We start from the raw sequence: 20843 nt of genomic DNA on the forward strand, positions 1-20843 counted from the left end.
GCCGCGGGGTCCCCAGCGGCCCCGCCCCCGCGCCCTGCAGCGCCCCCCAGTGGCGGCCGGCTCAGCCCTGAGGCCCCGCCGCTCGCTCGCACCCCGCGGGCGCCAGCCCTTCCGCGTCTTCTCCTCTCGCTATATTTGACGCTGGGACCGCGGGCCGCGCCGAGCGTGCCGGCATCTCCAGCTTGGCCAGTCTTACGTCTCTGCCTTCCCCCCTCCCCTCGCGCAGCTCGCGCCGCTCATCCCCTCCCCGCTCGCTCTCTCTTCCCTCCCTTCTCCTCCTCCTCCTCCTCCTCCGGCTCCCGGGCGATCTGGCACCCAAGCCGGAGGCCGCCCGCCCAGCCGTCTAAGTGGGAACAGCTCCGGCTGAGGGAGCCGACGCGGAGCCGAGAACCTGACGGCCGCAGGTCGCGTGGGTGCAGCGCCAGGAGTTTCGCCACCAGCGAGGGGTCCTGAGCAGCATGGCTGGGAGAAGCACCTTCCCCGCCGCCGCGCTCCGGCCCTGGAGCATCCTCGTGTGCCTGCTCGCCGTGCGGGCGGAGGCCGGGCCGCCGCGGGAGGAGAGCCTGTACCTGTGGATCGATGCTCGCCAGGCGAGAGTGCTCATAGGTAAGGCCGCCCGCCAGCACCCTGCCCCTGCCTGTGGCCTCGCTCTCCCCACTCTTCCATTAAAGGAGGAGGGATTCGTGCCTTTGGTGTGTTTTAAAACTTAATTTCCAAGGAAGATTGCTCCCCCTCTTTTAATTAAATATTTTTTCCATCTGAAAGCGTATAAACTTCTTTCTTAAGAAACCAAAGCTGATCTCGTGTTCTGATCACGCTGTTGCTAGTTTTTACAGCCCCACGTTTTTAGGTGCACCTAGCATTTGTCTGCATCAGTTAACCCCATGTCCATTCCTTTTCCCTGGAAGCATGTGTTTCTTGGAATCATTCTTGCCACATACAGAGGAACATTAGTTTCAGTAGCGTTGTTGGTACCAAAAGCAGGTGGTTCGTGAACAGAAATGACCCATACTAATTCTTTGGTTTTCTTTTTGCATGAAACTTCTGATTTAGGTTCTTTCAAGTCTACCTAGTTTGATAGTTTTGTATATCACTTTTTAAAAAACAGGATTTGAAGAAGATATCCTGATTGTTTCAGAGGGGAAAATGGCCCCCTTTACACATGATTTCAGAAAAGCACAGCAGAGAATGCCGGCGATTCCTGTCAATATCCATTCTATGAATTTTACCTGGCAAGCTGCGGGGCAGGTAAGTTCTGATGACCAGGAAGGGGGAAGAAAATTAACATTTCCACAGCCTGATGGCAGGTAGGAGTAAATATTGTATAGTGTGTAGTCTGGTACATTTTACAATATTTAAGGGCAATTTCTCATCTGATCGCCGGAGCAAATAAAGAATTAATTTCCATTTATTTAAAGTTGTCACATAAATTAAAGATTCTGAAAAGAAAAGAGTAGACAATGTGCCTAAGCTCTGTCTTGTGCATTTTAAAAAGTTGGTATGTTGAATGTTACTCACTGGAATGTGAATGATATATACGTTTCTGGTAGAAGTTCATAGACTCAAAGGTGTCATGTAAGAATGTTGTAAAATACTGCAGCCTATTGATTTTTTTAAGTTACTATTTTAAATGCTTTCATATTGAAAACTGATCTATTTTTATAAAAAAGCATTCCTTTTATTTCATAGCACATTAGCATCTTTTGTATGTTACCTTTTACACATTTTCAGTATTGTATAAATGGCCCACAATTTTGGAAAGAAAGAAAGAATAAAATGCTTATGTGAGTTTAATTTCTTTTATACAATTGGGGAATTTACTCTAGAGGACAAATGGTAAGTAATAAATTCTTTTGCTCATTAGTTGGCAAAATGTGTCTATTATGAATTATGAAAATCATTGTAATTATAATTCAAATCACATTTTCAGTCCTTCCCCCCCAAGTTACTTAAATGAGTATTTTCAAGAAGAATGTGATACATAAAACACTTTATAAAAAGTAACTATTTTGAATTGAGAAACACTTTTGTTCCTTCTAATTACCTATTATGGTATGGACAATACTATTTTCTCCTTCTTCTCCTCCTTCTCCTCTTCTTTAGATAAAATCTAGACCCTTCAACACTTCCATGGCTATGTGATTTTAAAAAATTGAAGTTTTCGGATCCACCAAGTTTATACCAGGAAGGTCATCTGTTCCAATACTCTCATTTTGCAGATAAGTTCACTGAAGCTTCTGTTGCTCCATAGGGAGAGTATTCCTGTTCTCCCTACAATTCCCTCTTCATAGATACTTTATGGACAATTAAGTTTGGAATATTGTGAGGTCAGTAATAAATGGCCTTTCATTATCTCCTTTTCTTTTCACCTGAATCTATTTACTTGTGGTTGACCACTTGTCAGATGGTCATTAATTAAATGGTCAATTAATTCTATATTTTTGAAAAGACATTTTTTAACTTATACTTTTATGGATTCATAAGAATCATTAAATTGGTAGCTTGAATTGCACCCCCTAGCTGAAAGGATTTGGTAACTGGGTAACTATAGCAGAAGTGGAAAGTGCCAATAGCTCCTTTTTATTTCTTTTCTTTTTCTTTCTTTCTTTCTTTCTTTCTTTCTTTCTTTCTTTCTTTCTTTCTTTCTTTCTTTCTTTCTTTCTTTCTTTTTCTTTCTTTCTTTCTTTCCTTTTCTTTTCTTTTCTTTTTTCTTTTTTTGCATATGAGTATGTCTTTTGAAGAATGGAATTTGAAGCAAATGCTCAAATCCCATATTATCTCCTCTATTACTTTATAGCATAGTGCATGTTTGTAAATACTGACATACTGATGAGTATGAAATGGATTGACACATCATACAATCTCAGAAATATGTCTTGTAGGGGACTAGAGAAGATAGTGGATCTGCTATGAAGATCAAGTTTCTAGCATCTTTTTTTCTCCTGCTTAGGTGTTGCTCACCCATGTGGATCATCTCATTATGCAGGACAAATGTTAATACCTCAGTTAAGTTACTTGCCCTCTATGTTCAGTCTATTCTGAAGAGGTTACCACAGGTAACTACATGAAATCTGGTGTCTGTTTATCTTAGGGGAGAAGGTGGCAAGGGGGAAGGATTTATACAATGCCAAACAGCAAGATGTTTTAAAATATAATTTAAATATGACTAATTTTAAAGTTGTATGATTCCAGAACCATAATTTTTGAAATGCACAGAAATTTTGAAGATGGGAAAAATAATGACATCAAGACTGATTAAGTATTCTGAAAGGCATCTATGGCTAAAGCCAAACCACATCAAAACATTTATATGGAAAATGAAAAGTTCATTTCATTATCTAGTTATTTCATCCAAATGATAGCAAACATTTAGGTGTTTTCCACAATACATAAACAAAACACATAGCTGATTAATGAAATTTCAAGCTTTATATTGAAGTGTTTTGACAGCACATAGACAAAGTTAAAATAACTTTAGCATTGAAGACCTACTAGAAGCAGTAAGGTGTTATCTATTTCCAATAAATTATTAGTTCAGTAGCCCAAAGTTTTCTTGGGGTCACTTAAAACACATCTCATGTTCTACTGCAAATGAATGCAAATAAAAATTACAGTGAGATTCATTTCTCTGCATCAAGTTGGTCAAATTCTTAAAAGTTATTTTAGTCGGTGGAGAATTATGCATACTCATATGCTGCTGATGTGCATGGCTGCCTTTTTGCTGGGCAATTACACTCTGATGGCAAAAGGCTTGATACAGATCCTTTGTGAAATTTTACTTTCAGAGATTTATGCTAAGGAAATAATAATGGATGTAAATAAAAATTTAGGTCCAAGAATGTTCCTCATCATGCTGTTTATAAAAATTAAAAAATAGACACAACTTAGGGTCAGCAATAGTGACAGAAGAATACAATGAAGTAATAATAAAGGTATTATAGACATCCATTTTGAGACCACAAAAAGATGTTCATTAAATGAAGTAGTCTATAACATAGTATATCCTGTCTGATTCCATTACAAAATATGTTGGCAGACATAGGAAAAATCATCTAATCAATATCTGATCCTCCAAGGTGTAAACACTGGTTACATCTGCTTCTATTATGTTTTGGTTTTTCCACAATGACTGTGTATTAATTTGTAATTTTTTAAATTACAAATTAAAAACAAATTACAACTTTTATAAGTCATATGAGTTTAAAAATTATATTATTTTCTGTATTATAAATACTTTATCTACATTTGTTATCTGGCATCAATTTTACACTAACCACTCAATAAAATCATAAAACAAATGGTTTTCATGGGTTATTATAACTAGGGAAACCAAAGAATTCACTAATGCTTATCTGATTCTCACCAGTTTCTTTTAAGGTCCTCAAAAATCTTTCCTGCTTGGAGTCATTTTTCTTGACCTCTCTCTGTCCCTACAATTCTCATTTTCCATGGAAAGCTTGCCTCAGTTTTATCTCTGATTTTATTTTTAATACTCATTTTCTGACATGCTTTTTCTCAAAGCTTTTAGATGAGAGAAGAATTTCTACTGAAGAGGCTTAGGTTTAAATGATTTTTAGTAATTAAGGGAAAATACCTTTTATTATTGTATATAACTTTTTAATAGTTGATATTTTTCAATGAAGCATGCCTTATTCTTTTTCCCTAAATTTGATACAGGAAGGAACCATGAACAACAATTTTTGTTTTCTAAATTAGGTACTAATCAAACATTTATTTGGAAAATAACCCTTTCTAAACCCAATGGCTTTCAAGTAAAAATTTAATGAGGAGTTTTGTTAGACAAATCTGAATCTAACATTAGGATACTACTGCTGATTTCCATATGAACCAATTGGGTGTAAGGCCAAAATGTTTTTTTACATAGCTCATATAAATAGATCTTTATTTATAAGGATCATGTAGACTTGATCTTGATAACTATAATATGTTCTATCACCTGCATAAATATGCTAAGGTGCTGGGAATCTAGTACTTAGGTAATAGGGCATCTCTTTTTATGTTGCCTTTTTTAGCAGTGGCAAGGGATTTATGTTGAGCCATATGTATTAGTTTTTGAACCTTTTTGTGACCAAAGGCCTGGATTTCTAAGGTGGATGGCAAGGGTTGGGGTGAAATTGGTGTCTATGGAATAGAAGTTCTCTGGGCGAAGATAACCAACCAATATTAATTTCAAATCCACCACTCCGAGTACTAAGCAAGCTCTAGTCATCTGTACCAACAGGTCCAGATCTTAAAGTAAACTCTTTGTCATGTACAGTGTGCAGAATTCTTATAACCACTAGAAGTCAGTGGTGTAGCTTCATTTATCTCAGTTTCAAGACATTTAAAAACAAAACTTTAAAGTGTTGCTGTGGATGCGGAAAAGAGGAGGAGAATTCTGTCTGCTGCTCTGGGGATGTGTGAGGTCACATGTGTGTTATTGAATAACTGACTTTATAGAATTAAACTGCATAAACATGTTCCTTTGTGTTTATGTATGACCATTGAAAATAGAAATAGAAAATATGCTGAAGATACAGCGTATCAAGTGCAACATTTTCTAACAGGTATGGTTTGTTATAAATTACTTCATGACACTTACTAGCTCCCTATCAAAAAAAAAACTTCTCAAATTGAAAACTGTCAGAAATAATAATAATAATAACGATAATAAATCAAGTAGAAGGAAAGCTTGAGAACTTTGCCCAGATAGCGGTAACTTTGTGAATCATTCTAGTCAATATCTAGATATCTCATCAGTATTACCCAAATTTCAGCTTTATAGTGAGGAAAGTACCTTTGGAAAAAAGGGAATTCAGAAACAGGCCATTTTTCTGATAATTGACTCACATTTTTGCTAATTTTTTAAAAAACAGAATTATTCTACTGGCATGTTCCTATGATATCAATTGGATAATCCAGTGCCATCATTCAAATATGCCTAAAGCCCCAGATAGCTTGTGTTTTCACTGTCCTGTTTGATATGATGTAACACTAGTCCCATTAAATTGGCTGTGGTTTGCAGTCTCAAATTTCCCATTGGACTGGACTGGAGTTAAGCAGACCTGTATTAAAAGTATTTTTTTTTCTTTCCTTTCTCCCCTTGACAAAAATCAAAGAAAAATAATAGAGGGTGAATTTTAATTCAAGCATTCCCTCTCCATCTTCAAAGGAACTGCCAAACACCCTTAAACACCTCTTTCCAACCCTGAAGTTATGAGAACACATTATTATTATTTAAATCCCTTAATGTGTACTGTCCACATTTTTTCTAATAGAGTTATGATTGTTTTGGTAGTTACAACCCAAGTGGTTTCATACCTGTGCACTCCTGGGGTTGCCGTCATACCTTAGTGGTGGTTTTATGTCACCAAATGAAGGAAATGCCTCATTTTCTGACCCCTGTTCCATGGTTTCAAAGTGGGAATGTGAATATGTTTACATACTGTGGGCATGATTTTTTTAAGGAGGTACTCATATCAAAAGCACAGCTTTAAACCTTTAATGTTTAGATTCTGCTATGCTGTGGTATTTTGTATTGTGGTGTTGTGGACATGCCACTAGGGATCAAAGAGTAATTCTGCAGAGAGCCCATTTCATTTAGCGAAGCAGGCATGTGCCAGCCATCTGTTGTATCTGCTGATAGAAAACAGCAGTAAGTTTCTCAAACTTTTGCCAGAAAAAAAAAAAAAGGCTTTATTGCTTAGAGGAGATGAGTTACAAGGTACCTTGTAAGCCACATCTGGTTCTATAGCGATTTACATGGCATAAATGTAAACTCTGCTATGTCTTCCTTTCACGGTGGTGTAAAAGTGCGTAAACAAACCCTTCGTTGGTATCCTCCCTGTTTATTCCTGAATTTAAATTGCTTGCACAAATCAAAGTCTTTTACATTGTTGTGATGAAGCAGAAAGATATGATATTTGATAAAGCATTTTGTTTTGGATTAAACTAATTTAACTTAACTGTCCCTGGTGCATAAGATGGGTGCTGTGAGGGAAGAAATTTGGGGACTGAAAGTTCAGTGACAATGTCCTGCATGCTTTTGCCAGATCTCTGGAGGAGGCCTTGTCAGATCAGGGCTTCTTTTGCTGCAGTAATTTAGCCAACTGGCTAAAGTTATGTGGGAGTAACTTGGCTACATTCCCATGGACCGGTGGTGGATGGGGATTTGTTTTCCCACATAGTGTTTCTCTCTGACTCAAGCACTCCATCAAGAAGCACAGAGCTAGGCAGAGAGCATACAAAGAGGAATAAACTCAGTACCTGCCCTCAGGAAGCTCATAGTCTAGGAAACAAATATTCAGCACACTCATCCAAATGAGGTTAAAAGTAGAGGATTGGCTGAGTGTAAAAAGGAAGCCACTCTTTATCCTGCCTGGGGGAGGAAGGGAGCCATGGGCACTTCAGTGAGCTCACTGAGCAGATGATGTTTGAATTAATTCCTGAAGGATGAGTCAGATCAGCAGGGGGGTGGGGGCAGGGGGAAGTGCCTTCCCAAGTGGAGAACTCAGGATGCTCGACTGCATGGAGGTCTTCAAGGGAAATACATGCTGTAGGTGACCGTGAGGGGCCTTGTGTGTCACCTTACAGGTAATGGAAACCCAGTGAAGGTCAGGGTCAAATAATGGAGAAGGCGTGTGGGGGAAGAGAAGTAGAAAGTAGAGACAACTTGGGGAGGTTTCTCTCTTTTCTGCTGTGGAGAGAATGGACTCACCATCTTGCAAGTTTGTCCCTATTGAGTTAATCTTTAATTATATGTTGAGTGGACAATGGCTTTTCCACAACCCAATTTATCTCTTCTTTCTTGCTAAACTTTCAGAGCAATGTAATGATTTGTCTCAGCTCCAGGTTTTGTTTGTTCATTTGTTTGTTGGTGATTAGGGCATGGAACTATTAAAAAAATCACTTTTTGTGAGTGCATAGAACCAAAAAAATCAATTTAACTTTCTAATGGAGTCTAGAACTTTGAATGTAACATAAAAGAGAGCTTAAATAAGAAAAATAATATGCTAATTTGAAAAAGAATTGACTTAACAGCTTTTTAAATATCAAGAAAAATACAATAAAAGTATAGAAATTAAACTTGGCAGGTGATCCTTCGGTTTAAAATATGAGAAACTGAACACTGGAAATGGATTTATTTAAAATAAGCCTGTTTCTTCAAGGATTTGATTTTCTTTTAAAACTTATTAGCTAAAACTCTAAAGTCACAGGACAATTACTATTCCTCCCTGTTTTTCTCAGGTAGACATATGGATATCTATCCTTCTGAGCTGTACATTTTATCTTCTTTTTGGATTTTATGGGTGAATATGACGAAAGAATCTTGGGAAATTGTCAGGCATCTTTTGAAACTCATTTACCTGAATAAACTCTCACAGGGCAGCTAAGTGTTATGGGCTTGGGACAAAGGGAGAGTTTAAGGGGTAAATTCTTAAGCAGGCAATACCAGAAAGGAGATGAATGTAGTCTTTGCTTAGCTGCTTTGGCCAGAACTCAGATCATGCCCTGGGGGTAAAACATGATTAAGAACCAATTCCCTAGACCAGCCTGAGCAACACAGGGAGAACTCGTCTCTACAAAAAAATTGAAAAATTAGCGGAGCGTAGTGGCACCTTTCAGTAGCCCCAGCTACTCGGGAGGCTGAGGCAGGAGGATCGCTTGAGCCCAGGCGTTTGAGGTTGCAGTGAGCTGTGATGACGCCACTGCACCCTACCTTGGGCACTAGAATGAGACCTGCTTCAATAAATAAATAAATAACCAATTCCTTGCTCTTGAGAAAATTAGAAGCTAACTGGAGAGACAGTTATATAAACAGATCATCTTAACAATTCCTGGAAAATGATATTGTAGAAATACTGAGGTATTCTCAGGTTATAAAGAAGCACAGAGAAGTATTAATAACTCCAGAGCTGAGTCTATCGAGTTAGCCAAGCAAAAGTGTGGAAGGGGGAATGGTTTTTAGGGACAGGAAACAGCTTGAGGCAAGGCATAGAGACCAGAAATATAGTTGTCTGGGGAGCTGGCACTTAGGTGCAGTTGGAGTGTGCAGTACCAGGTAGAAGAAGAGGGGTAGGCAGGGAATAGGTCTTAGAACACTTTGTCCACCATATTAAGGCATCTGGGACCTATTCTATAGGTAATGATGAGTCAGTCAATGAAAGTGCATAAAGCAGAGGACAACAGGGCCAGAGTTACATGTTTAGATCGTCCTCTCAGCAGAGTGAACGATAGCTTTGAGGGGAGCTCAACTGCAAGGAGAGAAATCTGGGATAATGAGAGAGGAGATCTGGGATGAAGAGGCGGGAGATAGATTGGAGAAATATTTAGAAGATAAAATCTGAAAGTTTTGGTGCTAGGAATAAGGAGTGCCTCATTTCGTCCATTCTGCTTCACTAACTTGGCAGTTACCCCTTCAACCTCTCCATCCCTCACCCCCAAGCTCACCTTTCCTGCCTCAGGGCCTTTGCACATGAAGTTCCCTCTGTCTAGAGTGCACTCCCTTCAGATTTTCGCAAGGCTTGTTCTCTCGCTTTCCCCATGTCTATAGTCAAATGTCACTTCCTCTGAAAGACTTCTCCTGACTCCCCTCTCTAAAACAGCCACCGCCCCTTTCATCATTCTGAATTTCCTTCTCTGCTGTATATTTCTTTCTTTCTTTCTTTTTTTTTTTTTTTTGGAGACAGGGTTTTGCTCTGTCTCTCAGGCTAGAGTGCAGTGGCGTCATCATAGCTCATTGCAACCTCGGACCCCTGGGCTCAAGTGATCCTCCTGCCTCAGCCTCCCAAGTAGCTGAGACTACAGGCATGCACCACCATGTCTGGCTAATTTTTCTATATTTTGTAGAAATGAGGTCTCACTCTTGCTGCTGTATATTTCTTCATGGCACTTAGAATAATGTTAATACTTAATTATAATTGGTTTTAATTGTTTAACTCTTCTATTCAATGTAAGCTCATGAGAGCAAGGACTTTGTCCTGTTCACTCTATATCTCCAGGTCCTGGAACAGTTCCTGGCACATAGTAGGCAGTCAATAATTATTTGTTGAATGAATGAATAAGTCAGTCTCATTATTATTATTTGACAGATAAGGCAACTGAGGCGCAGAGGAGCAAAAGTCACAAAGCTAGTAAATGGCAGGGCTGGGATTCAAATGTAGGCAGTTAGGATGCAGAGCCCTTGCTCTGGTAAGTGCTAAATAGAGGTGTGAACACAGAGGAGAAAGCAGCTAATTGTGGCTGGGGGAGCAGGGGGAGGCTTCACCAGGGAAGACAGGCAGCAGTGGAACCGGGACTTGAAGGATGTTCATGCACTGTTTAACCAGCCGACTCAGGGGCAAGGCGCAGTAAGAAGGGCTGCTGCGGACAGCAGCAAAGGAGTTGTGAGAGTGTAAGTGCACTCTGGAAAGGTTAGTGGTGCCTGAGGCTGGAGCTTGGTGTGTGGAAGGGAGAATATTGGGGGCTGGCTGTAGTCCCCATAAATGCCCTAAGAAAAGTGCCATGGGGGCCTAAAGCCAGAGGATTTTGCCATTGATCACGTAAATTTGCAATTACTTAAAGCTGGAGAAGACATCACCAAAAAGGTGACATCTGAGCTGGGTCAGGAAGGATGTTTAGGCACAGTGGCCAAGGCAGGTAGGGTTGAGATGGGCATTCCAGGTATCCTGAACAGCGCATAGGGAGGTACACAGAACTGAGAATCATCGGTGTGTTTGGAGAATGACAATTATTTAAAACAGAGTTTATGGAGCAGAATTGAAAAATATTATCCTAAAAAAGTAAGTTTGGGAAAGATCATGATAACATCTGTATGCCATAGTTGACTTTGTCTTAAAGATAATGGGGAGCCATTGAGTGTTTAGAAGTAGATAATAGTGTTGTACCTGTATGAGGCGTAACTTTGGTGGCAGATGCAAGTAGATGATGAGATGCCTGACTGAGGACCAGCAGCCAGTTAGGACATTATTTGAGATACAACGAAAGGTGAGGAGAGCCTGGACTGAGGCAGGCAGTGGAGAGAGAGAGGAAGGGACAGACTCCAAAGGTACAATTAACAGGACTTACTGAATGTGGGTGTTAATGGAAACAAGGGAATGAAGGTTGGCTCTGAGATGGCTGGAGGGATAGTGATGTCTTAACTGAGAAATTAATTACAGGAGCAGGAGCAGAACAGATTGGGGTGCAAAGACAATGGGATCCACTTGGAAATTGCTGGACAAATATTTTCTACTGCACATTCAGATGGCAAAGTCTGATGGGCAGTTGAAAATATTTGAGTCTGAAGTTAACACATGGAGTGGAGAATGGAAATATTGATTTTGAACACTGAATGTTCCTCATCCTCCCCACCTCCCTGCCTTCTTTTGACTTCAACTCAATAAATATTGATTGAGGTCCCCCTAATGCCAAAGCTTAGGCTGAGCATTAAAAAGAGTAATGTGAATTGGATGTAAGCTTGCTCTCAGAGAGATCACACTCTAGTGTGGAGAGAGATATGACCCAAATAACAATAATATAGTATGAAGCATATTATCATCGCGGTATGAACAAGGTGCTGTCAAAGTGCTGAGGAAGGTACATTAGCTGTTGGAGGAGTAGCGAATTGTCTGCACAAGGTTCCTAGTGTCCTTCAGGGTGTACCCTGAGACCTGTAAAACCAAGATATTCACAACTGGAACAACTTTTGCTGTTTAACTTCATGGCCTTTATGTACTTGAGATAATTGAGCCTAATATATTCTGCCTTCTACTTGCCATTAATTTTTTGGAGCTGAATATGACAAATGTCATGATATCATGAGGTGATGGAGCAAGTCAGCTCTCTCAAATGAAACATATGGAGCAACTTTTGAGGAAACGAGTTTGCAGGAGTTGAAGATAGGCCTGAATAAACTTACATTGCAGAGAGTGTTAGGATGCCTTATTTGTAAGGGCTGTTTCAGTATCAGTCATGGGTGCACCAGTGGCAGGATTCACATCTGAAGTCAAGTCCATATGGGACTTAAGGCAATAATCAGATGGATCCCAAAAGACTTGTGGAATTACTCCGATTCCTACCATTTGAAGTTTCAACCAATATTTTTATTACCAGTTAAAACTTGATTAGGATTTGATCTTGTATTTATATTGCTGTCACTTATAGCAATAGCCACCAGATGGCAATGTAAAAATTACTTCGTGGAATTTTCCACTTCAACAAATTTTTTTAAGGCTGTGGGTGCTCTCTGTGTAACAGAGACCCATTTGTGGGGTACTGTGATCTTACTCATTTCAATAGACCATTACTGTGTTTAGTAGGTTGGAAAATAAACTTGCTCAAATTCAGTGTCACTGATAGCATTAAAGCTCATATGTTTGAGAATTCATCCTCGCTGAACACATTTATTGTATATTTCTTCCTTTTAAATCATTGCTCAAAATCAGGCAGAAGTTAAGTTTTGAGTTATCTCTTCATCTTAATCCGATTTCTTCTTTGCCTTCTTGGCTGTATCTTTAGAAGACACAGAATAGCAGAGTTGGAAGAGATTCCAGAGCTCATCCAACTCAAAGAGGCCAGCCTTTCTCCAAAATATCCCTGAATTGTGGTCTTTCGGCCTCTGGTTGGCCATGCCCAGTTGAGGCTCCGTTGGGATGCCTGGTCACATAGATAATTTCTGGTCTTGGTCCTCTTCCTGTCCTTTGGAGCCAGTGGGGGTATGTTTTAACCCCTTTCTCGTCGGGAACTATAGGCATTTGAGGCCAGCTTTCATCCCCTTCAAATTTTCTTTTCTCTATGCCAAACATCCCCAGTTCCTTCAGGTACTTCATATAAGGAGCTTTGCATTTCTTCAACCTGGACTCCTAAATACTTATCAAAAGTATTGGCCAGGTGCAATGGCTCACAGCTGTAATCTCAGCACTTTGGAAGGCCAAGGAGGGAGCATTGCTTGAGTCCAGGGGTTCAAGATTAGCCTGAGCAACATAGCAAGACCCATCTCTACAAAAGATTTTAAAAAAATGAGCTGGGTGTGGTGGTATGCTGGGTGTGGTAGTCCCAGCTACTGGGGAGGCTGAGGCAGGCAGGATCACTTGGGCCCAGGAGTTTGAGGTTGCTGTGAGCTATGATGATGCCACTGCACTCCAGCCTGGGCAACAGAGCAAGACCCTTTCTTAAAAAGCCAAAAAACAAAAAAAACAAAAATAAGTATAAAATTATCACAGATGGAATTTACTTTACTCTTTATACTCTGATGAGAAAAGAATTAATTGCTAGAATTGGAGATTAACTTATAGAATTTAAAAATCATCTTCTGGTCTATGAACCTTGTATAATAAACTAAAGAAAAAGAAGAAGCGATTGAGCACAAGGAGAAGAAAAAGGAGGAGGAGGAGGAAAAGAAAATAGAGGAAAATAGCTAAAGCTTATTAAGTGTTTTTTATATGCCTGTCATTGTCCTAATCACTTTTCATCATTATCTAATTCCCACAACAACCCTATGAAATAAGCATTACTAATATTCTCATTTTACAAAAATGGCAACTGAGTCACAAAAAGGTTAAATCGTTTGCCTGAGGTCACACAGCTAATAAGTAGTGGAGCCAGGATTTATACTCAAGTGGTCTGACTCCAGAATCCATGATAAATTTTAATTGAACTCTTGAAATCAAGATTTTCCTGACTCTTCACGTGTATTATTTACATATCCTGCTGTGTGCTGTGTACAGTAGTTTAAATAAAGATCCTGAGCAAGAATTTACCTTACATGAGGTTAAAATAGCATGGCTTCAGTAAATATTAGGTGGACTGGCTTGACATTATCTTTTTAGTAGGTCAAAATGAATGCATTTTATGTGATTTAACCTAATAACAAGAAATGACATTTATTGGGCATTTGCTATGTGTCAGCAGCTCTTCTAAGTAATTTACATAGATTATCTCATTTAATACTTGGACCAACTCTATGAGCTAAAAGCACTATTTGAATCTCCATTAAAGATAGGAGAAGATTGAGGCACGGAGAAATTATGTAATTTGCCAAGGTCACACCTCAGTCACCTGTAGAGCCTGAGTTAGAACCCCGGCAGTCAGATGCCAAGGTATGTATACATATGCATATATTATTTCATCTCTATATTATACAAGGGTAGGCCACCTGTGCATCCAAATCAATTTTTTAAAAAGCAGTTTCATTTGGAGAGTCCTTCCTTACAAGACAAATTTCAGATCATCTGAGTCAAGATCTAGTTCAGAAGCCAGATGAAATTTATACAAAATCTGCTTGGCTCCAGACTGACTGAATGTCTTGGATTCCCAGAGTTTGAGAATTAAGCTTATCTGGTTTCTTGAGTAGCTGCAGGCTTGAGTTCAGAGTTATCATTGCATGTCCTGTATTATCCGAGGTTTGAGGAGGGACAGAGTATAAATTGGTACAGCTCTCCTGAACTGAGGTAAGAGATTGTTCAATCATTCTGCTAATAGCAGCAATACCTTTCATTTATAGCACGCTTGATAGTTTCAAACATGCTTTCATTTATATTATCTCATTAAGTTCATTAAATCCTCCCAATAACTGAGAAAAATCATGCATTAATGAAACTTCAGATAACTAAATATGAGGAATAACTGATAATTTGCAGTGAGTGGTCCTTAGCCAAAAGCAAAATAATTCAAACTTGATCTTTAATAGTTATGCATTCTTCTATAATACACAAAAGATTTGTGTGTTTGTAATTTTATAGAAATGCTTTTGCCTTTCAATAAAAATAAACAAGGGCCCATTGAATACGTATTATTTGAATTATAAGGAAACATTCAGAGTGGAAAATATAAGTGGATTTCCATTCCATTACATAAGATATTTTGCCATCCATTCCTTGAGAAACTGCATATTTAAAGGCATTTAAAGCTTTACTTAAAGAATAATATTTACTTAAAGAATGAAACTTAAAGAACAAAAGTTATCTCCCCCAAAGAAAACATTGCAAGACAGGTGATTGAATCTCTGAGCACTGGGTACAGCAGATCGGCCCCCTGCCCCTCGCCAATGTGGGTGAACCTCAAACAATCAGTTGAAGGCCTGAATAGAACAAAAAGGCTGACCCCCCTGCGAGGAGAGAGAGCTCCTCCTGTCTGACTGCCTTCCAGAAGAATCACTGGCTTTTCCTGCGTCTGACGTCTGCTGGCATTCAGACTGGAACTGTACCATGGGCTGTCTTGGGACTCCAGCTTGCCAACTGCAGATCTTAGGACTTGTCAGCCTCCATAACTGTGTGAGCCAATTCCTTATAATAAATCTCTTTAAATATATCTCCCGTTGGTTCTATAATGTTTCTCTGGAGAACCCCAACTTACACACCATGTTTTCTGTCGTAACTGCCCACCAGTGGGAGAAGTTACTATCAAAGACAGGCAGCGCGGGCTAAATCTTGATCCATTTAAACTCTTGCGGCTTCGGTTTCTTCAAGTACTAAAAGGAAATAATTAATTTACTTGTTACAATGGAGCAAGATGCAGTTGCATAATGTGTACAAAGTACTTGACACGCAGTAGACACTGAAAAAGTAGGGTCTTTTCTTCCCTTTGTATGAATGAGCTCTTAGGGCTAGGTGGGAGTCGTGAGGCCAAAGAAAGGCAGTCCGCCAGATCCCAAGCTGGGGAGTACGCTGGCGGGATGCCCAAATTCCACTATAAGTGAATGGTGTCCCACTCTCTGAACTCAGAGTGTCACACTGAGCTGACCTCGGGAGACCTGGCTTCCAGCCCAGCTCCCACACCAGCTATCTGGGACCTCAGACAAGTATTTCACTTTCTTTTTCATCTGTAAAATAAAAGGTTTCCCCCACCCCCAGTTCTAAAATGTCTGTGATTTATTAGTCATTATAATTTCTGCATTGTTCTTAGTTTTGTGTTTGAATTCAAATCACAGTAAGAAAAAAACCGCTTGGACATACGGTTACTTGTAACAAAAATAAAACAAACTTTGAGCAGAATTAACTTTTCAAAATACTGTTTGCCTGAATAACGTCAATAAAATCTACTAAAATCTATTTTAGGCAATTTTTATCTGGTTTCTCTATTGGTTTGGTTTCGGTCCATTCGGTTTGTCTGATAAACTGATGCTAGGAGTTAAACTCTGAGGCAGGTAGACAGGACAGCTATATTACTAATATTTACCCTTTCGGTCCTTCCCCATATGGTAACTCCTCTCTAGGTATTCGTAACCTTTATTCCTGGAGTGGCTCTTTACAAAGAACTGAGAAATCAACTCTGAGATTTTTGTCTCTCTGTTACAAACTGAAGTTTTTACATTGCCAGTTGTCCTTGCAATAATTATAACTTGCAAAACCCATTACTCACCAGGAACGTAAACTGGACTTCATTACAGTTTGCAGTACTTAATTTCCTGGGTATAACTATTTTTATGAATCCTGACAGCATTTTATTTTAAGTTCATTACTTTTTTCCATCATAAACTAGTACACCCTCTAAAAATTTTTGGAAAATACAGAAAAGGAAAAAGAAGAATGGGAGAGGGAAAGTCATATATAGTGAACCCACCTAAGAAAGTTTTAATATTTGGGGGGGGGTTCCATCTAGTGTGTTTTTTTAATTGAAGTAACAATTTGTGTCCCTTTTTTGTTTGTTTTCTTAAGGACAGTAGGGTAGTTTCCCATGTTACAACAACATTAATGCCCACACAATATTCTGTGGTTTATTTAAATATTCTCCGATTTAGATTATGTCTAATTTTTCACGATTAAAAATAACTCTGTGACGAGCAACTTGATGTGTGAGACTTTTTCCATATTAGGATTACTTCCTTAATGGAATTCCTGTCAAAGTGCCGACCGTTGTGCAGACTCCTGGCACATGCGTTATTGCCCAATGGCTTGTGATGGCTGCTCTGTAGTTCGGCAGAATTATACAAGAATGTCTTTTTTAGTATTCTTTTGTGGCTTTTAACAAATCCTCCAAATGAAGCTTTCCAGGTGGTACTGATAACTGTTGATTTGTGCCCGCACTTTTGTTCCTTTATGACAAGTGTATCTCAGCGGGAATTTCATACTGCAGGGGGCAGTGGGGGATCAGTAAGTGGCAGGTGAGTGACTCTCCTCCCTTCCCTACCAGGCTCTTAAGGTCTGTCCAGATAAGAGGCTTTGCACAGGTATAATTATTGACTGTGAACATGGGACTCATCAGATAGATACCACATTATAAATCATACTTCCAGTCTAAAAATGTAAAACTAGTGGGGGATTTCTAAAGAATAAAACAGCTTATTTCCTTTCAACATAGCAAAGAAACACATTTTCTACTAATTTTATATGAATACAGGTAAAGAAACATTTGTATGAATTTCTCTGCATGTTTCATATATAGATGCAGATGTACTTATCCATAAATATTTTGAAATAACAGTGATTGGAACACTTATTTTTGTATATATACTCTTTCTAAAAAATTTTGTATGTTAAATAATTTATTCTCCCAACACTCAGGGGAGTTATTTCCTCAGTTTTCATAAGGACAAGACAGAGTGGGGATTAGCAAGTAGATCAACTTCATAGTTTAGAGAGTGATTGTCACCGGTGGCTGGAACATAGCACTTTTTAAGAGGAAGAATGATGTACTTGCTACATTTCATGCAAATGAGAAAACTCTGAGCAAATAAATGTATTCTTATAGGTGTTCATAAAAGAAAAAACAAATTAATTTGCCAGTCAGAGCTCCCAGAGCTGTATGTATAAGTGGAAGAAGAGGAAAAAGAAGATGTAGGGGAGTCTTTAGAGAAAGTATTCAGGCAGCCAAAGAGCTGGTTTCACTTGAACCAGCAGTCTTGATATCTGAGTAAATACTCTGTATCTTAGGCTTTGAAGTGTCTGTTAATTTATGCTGAATTTGCTCTCCATGGAATAAAAGAGTTTGAGGCAGCAGGGTGGGAGAGTGGGGAGCCCGGTAGGTAGACACAAATTATTGTTTATAAACTGCTGGCCTCTCTGCCAGAAAGCATCTTCGATAGCCACTTCAAAGGCAGGAGCCATCACGTGGCTTCTCTGAGCAAAATCTCCTGCAGTGAACATGCGGCAGACAGGAGGGAAATGGGCAGGTCTGATGGGGGGAAATCAATCTCAACCATCACATTGGCTTGCTATAAATAATCTCCTAAATTGGATATCAAAATAGAGGTATGCTATTTGAAAACATTAGGAATTGATACAGGCGAAAGTTCATCTCCAAAGATATGTGTGCACTGAATTGCCAGGTTTGCATGTGTTTCCGAGATTGCTCATTGGATCTTAGATCACTAAAAGCTCAGAAGTAATATGCTGAGACTTTCAGAACTAACTCTTTATTGAGCCCATCAATTCTTTACCTAGATATGTATGCAGAATGAACTATTAATATATTCTTCCCAAATGTTGGGACTCTGTGTGAAACTTCCAAAGAATTTGTCAAGGGCTTCCTTAGAATTATAAACTCTTAGAAGGGAAAGAATCATAAGTATTAGTTCAACCACCTTATTCTTCAAATGAGGAAACTGAGGACCAGAGATGATGACCAACTTCTGAGAATCCCAGAGAAAGTTAACAACAGAACTGGCAAAAGAGCAGACATTTTGTGACAACCAGAGCAGAGCTTTTCAATGTGTTTCAGTCTTAGGGTGCAACATCACCATTTTACACCTCAACAGTCCCATAAACTGTAGAAGGAAAAAATTGCCTATGGTTTTTCTCCCTAATGGAGTATGGGGAAGTCTGTTGATCTGTTTTTGTGTTTTTCAGCCCAATAAACACACACACACACACACACACACACACACACACACACACGGAGACTTTAATGTTCAATTTTGAGTCAATAGCTGGGTGGGCTGGTTACAAGCACCACTGGGTTACTCGGTTCTGGCCATCATACATTTCTCCCAGCACAGCACCCGGGACATGGTGGGTGTTTAACAGTGGCAGAGTGGAAATGGCTGGTAAGAAGGCAGTGCAGCATCATGGAAAGTGTGCTGGGCCAGTCCTGACTGGGTGGGCTTTGGAAATATAGCCTGACCTCCCCGATCCTCAACTTCCCCACATGATCTCCTAGAATTTTTCTAGCTCTAAAATGTCATGATTTGCTGTTTTACCTTAGAGGGGCTTTGTGAAGACTGGCCTGTTTACAGAGATCTCTGAGATCCCTTATTATGGAAATTCCAACAGCATCAAAAGGAACTGCAGATACAGATTTTTCAAACAGAGTTGAAAAGTGTTTAACAGTCAGATAATATATATGTTTAAAAATAGCACTGTTTTTCCATGACTTTGAAAAGTTGGCCTGACCCTATGTTAACCTGTTCCTAAAAGCTTGTGTTAATAGATTGGCTTTGTCTTTTATCCACTGCCTATGGAGGAGGAAAGACATTATATCCTTTAGTACAATGTGTACTAACCCTTGTAATCTGTTGTCCTCTTAATTTGTTTTAGAACTTTGGCTCTTTCTTGGTGATACGTTCTTTTCCCCAGAGCCCGCCAATCCTAGAATTACAACCCCTTCCTTCCTCCTTCTTATTCCACTTAGTAAACATATTTTTCCCTTAGATACTAGAAATTTTTTGTGTGTTTTTAAATATGGAGTCTTATTATGCTGCCCAGGCTGGAGTGCAGTGGTTAGTCACAGGCACCATTGTGGCGCCCTACGGCCTCCAACCCCTGGGCTCAAGCAACCCTCCGACCTCAGCCTCCTGAGTAGCTGGGACTACAGGCACAAGCCACCACACCAGCTAATACTAGTACTTTTTAAACTTTAATTTTCTCTAACAATATCACCCAAAGGGATATGACACAACCAAAGAAAATCGGGGAAAGACATTAAAGACATAAATACATAAGAGATAATGCCAAGGTAATTGTAAAAAAGACAGACAGGAGATTATAAAATAGGCTGTGGAAAGATTTACTCTCTGGGAAGGGGATAATTTAGAAATGAATGTTGGGGCAGGGTTTGATATTTTGAAACAAAGTGACTTTGAAGGGATCAGGAAGAGTAGCAGAATAGAATGAACAAGCGGTAAGGCCTGGGAGTGGGAAAGTAGAAAAAAGAAGTAGACAGTGTGAGCATCTTCATGTTTTGCTTGTCAAAGTCACTGCTAAGAATATCTGATAGATCGGTTTCCAAGACTAATCTGAATGGAACACCACCCAGTATGTACACTGGGTGACATAGGTTTATGCTTTGGGTTTGGTTCTTATATCTATTATTCAGTCATCCCGTAGAATGGTAAAGGCTAGATTTCCCATTTTGTCAGTAAGTATGCCATGTAGGAAGGGATCAGTATCAATTCTGAAATAGAGGTAGATCTCTCTGTTGTTTTCTGTCCTCTCTTTTGGGAAGGACATCAATTTAGTCTGGTACTGTTTGCTTCTCGTGACTGTATGTTGATGGCTAGGTTGTTCTTCTAGGTTTTAAAAGAGCCATGAAAACAGATATTGATACTGACTGCTCTATAATTTCCAGAGCCATCCTTTTTTAGTTTTCCAAAAAAAGGTGAATAATGGAGGTGAATTAAGGCCGGGTGCGGTGGCTCACGCCTGTAATCCTAGCACTCTGGAAGGCCCAGGTGGGAGGATTGCTTGAGCTCAGGAGTTTGAGACCAGACTGAGCAAGAGTGAGACCCCTGTCTCTACTAAAAATAGAAAAATCAGCTGGGCGTGATAGTGTGCTCCTGTAATCCCAGCTCTTCGGGAAGCTGAGGCAGGAGGATTGCTGAAACCCAGGAGTTTGAGGTTGCTGTGAGCTAGGCTGATGCCAAGGCACTCTAGCCTGGATGACAGAGTAAGACTCTGTCTCCAAAAAAAAGGATGAATTATAGTTTTCAG

The 20843-nt window shown here is 39.5% G+C and overlaps 1 protein-coding gene across 1 annotated transcript in view; it reads left to right on the top strand.

The window, feature by feature from the left end:
* Positions 1-318: 318 nt before the first annotated feature.
* WIF1 (WNT inhibitory factor 1) overlaps positions 319-20843 on the top strand; it is a 64688-nt gene continuing 44163 nt past the window's right edge. The window contains exons 1-2 of the mRNA XM_045553435.1: positions 319-606; positions 1109-1248. Coding sequence (XP_045409391.1) covers positions 459-606; positions 1109-1248 — 288 coding nt within the window. The 5' untranslated portion in view covers positions 319-458. The remainder of the gene's footprint in view (positions 607-1108; positions 1249-20843) is intronic.

The sequence above is a fragment of the Lemur catta genome, chromosome 6 (assembly GCF_020740605.2).
Source record: "Lemur catta isolate mLemCat1 chromosome 6, mLemCat1.pri, whole genome shotgun sequence".
Lineage (NCBI taxonomy): Eukaryota > Metazoa > Chordata > Mammalia > Primates > Lemuridae > Lemur > Lemur catta.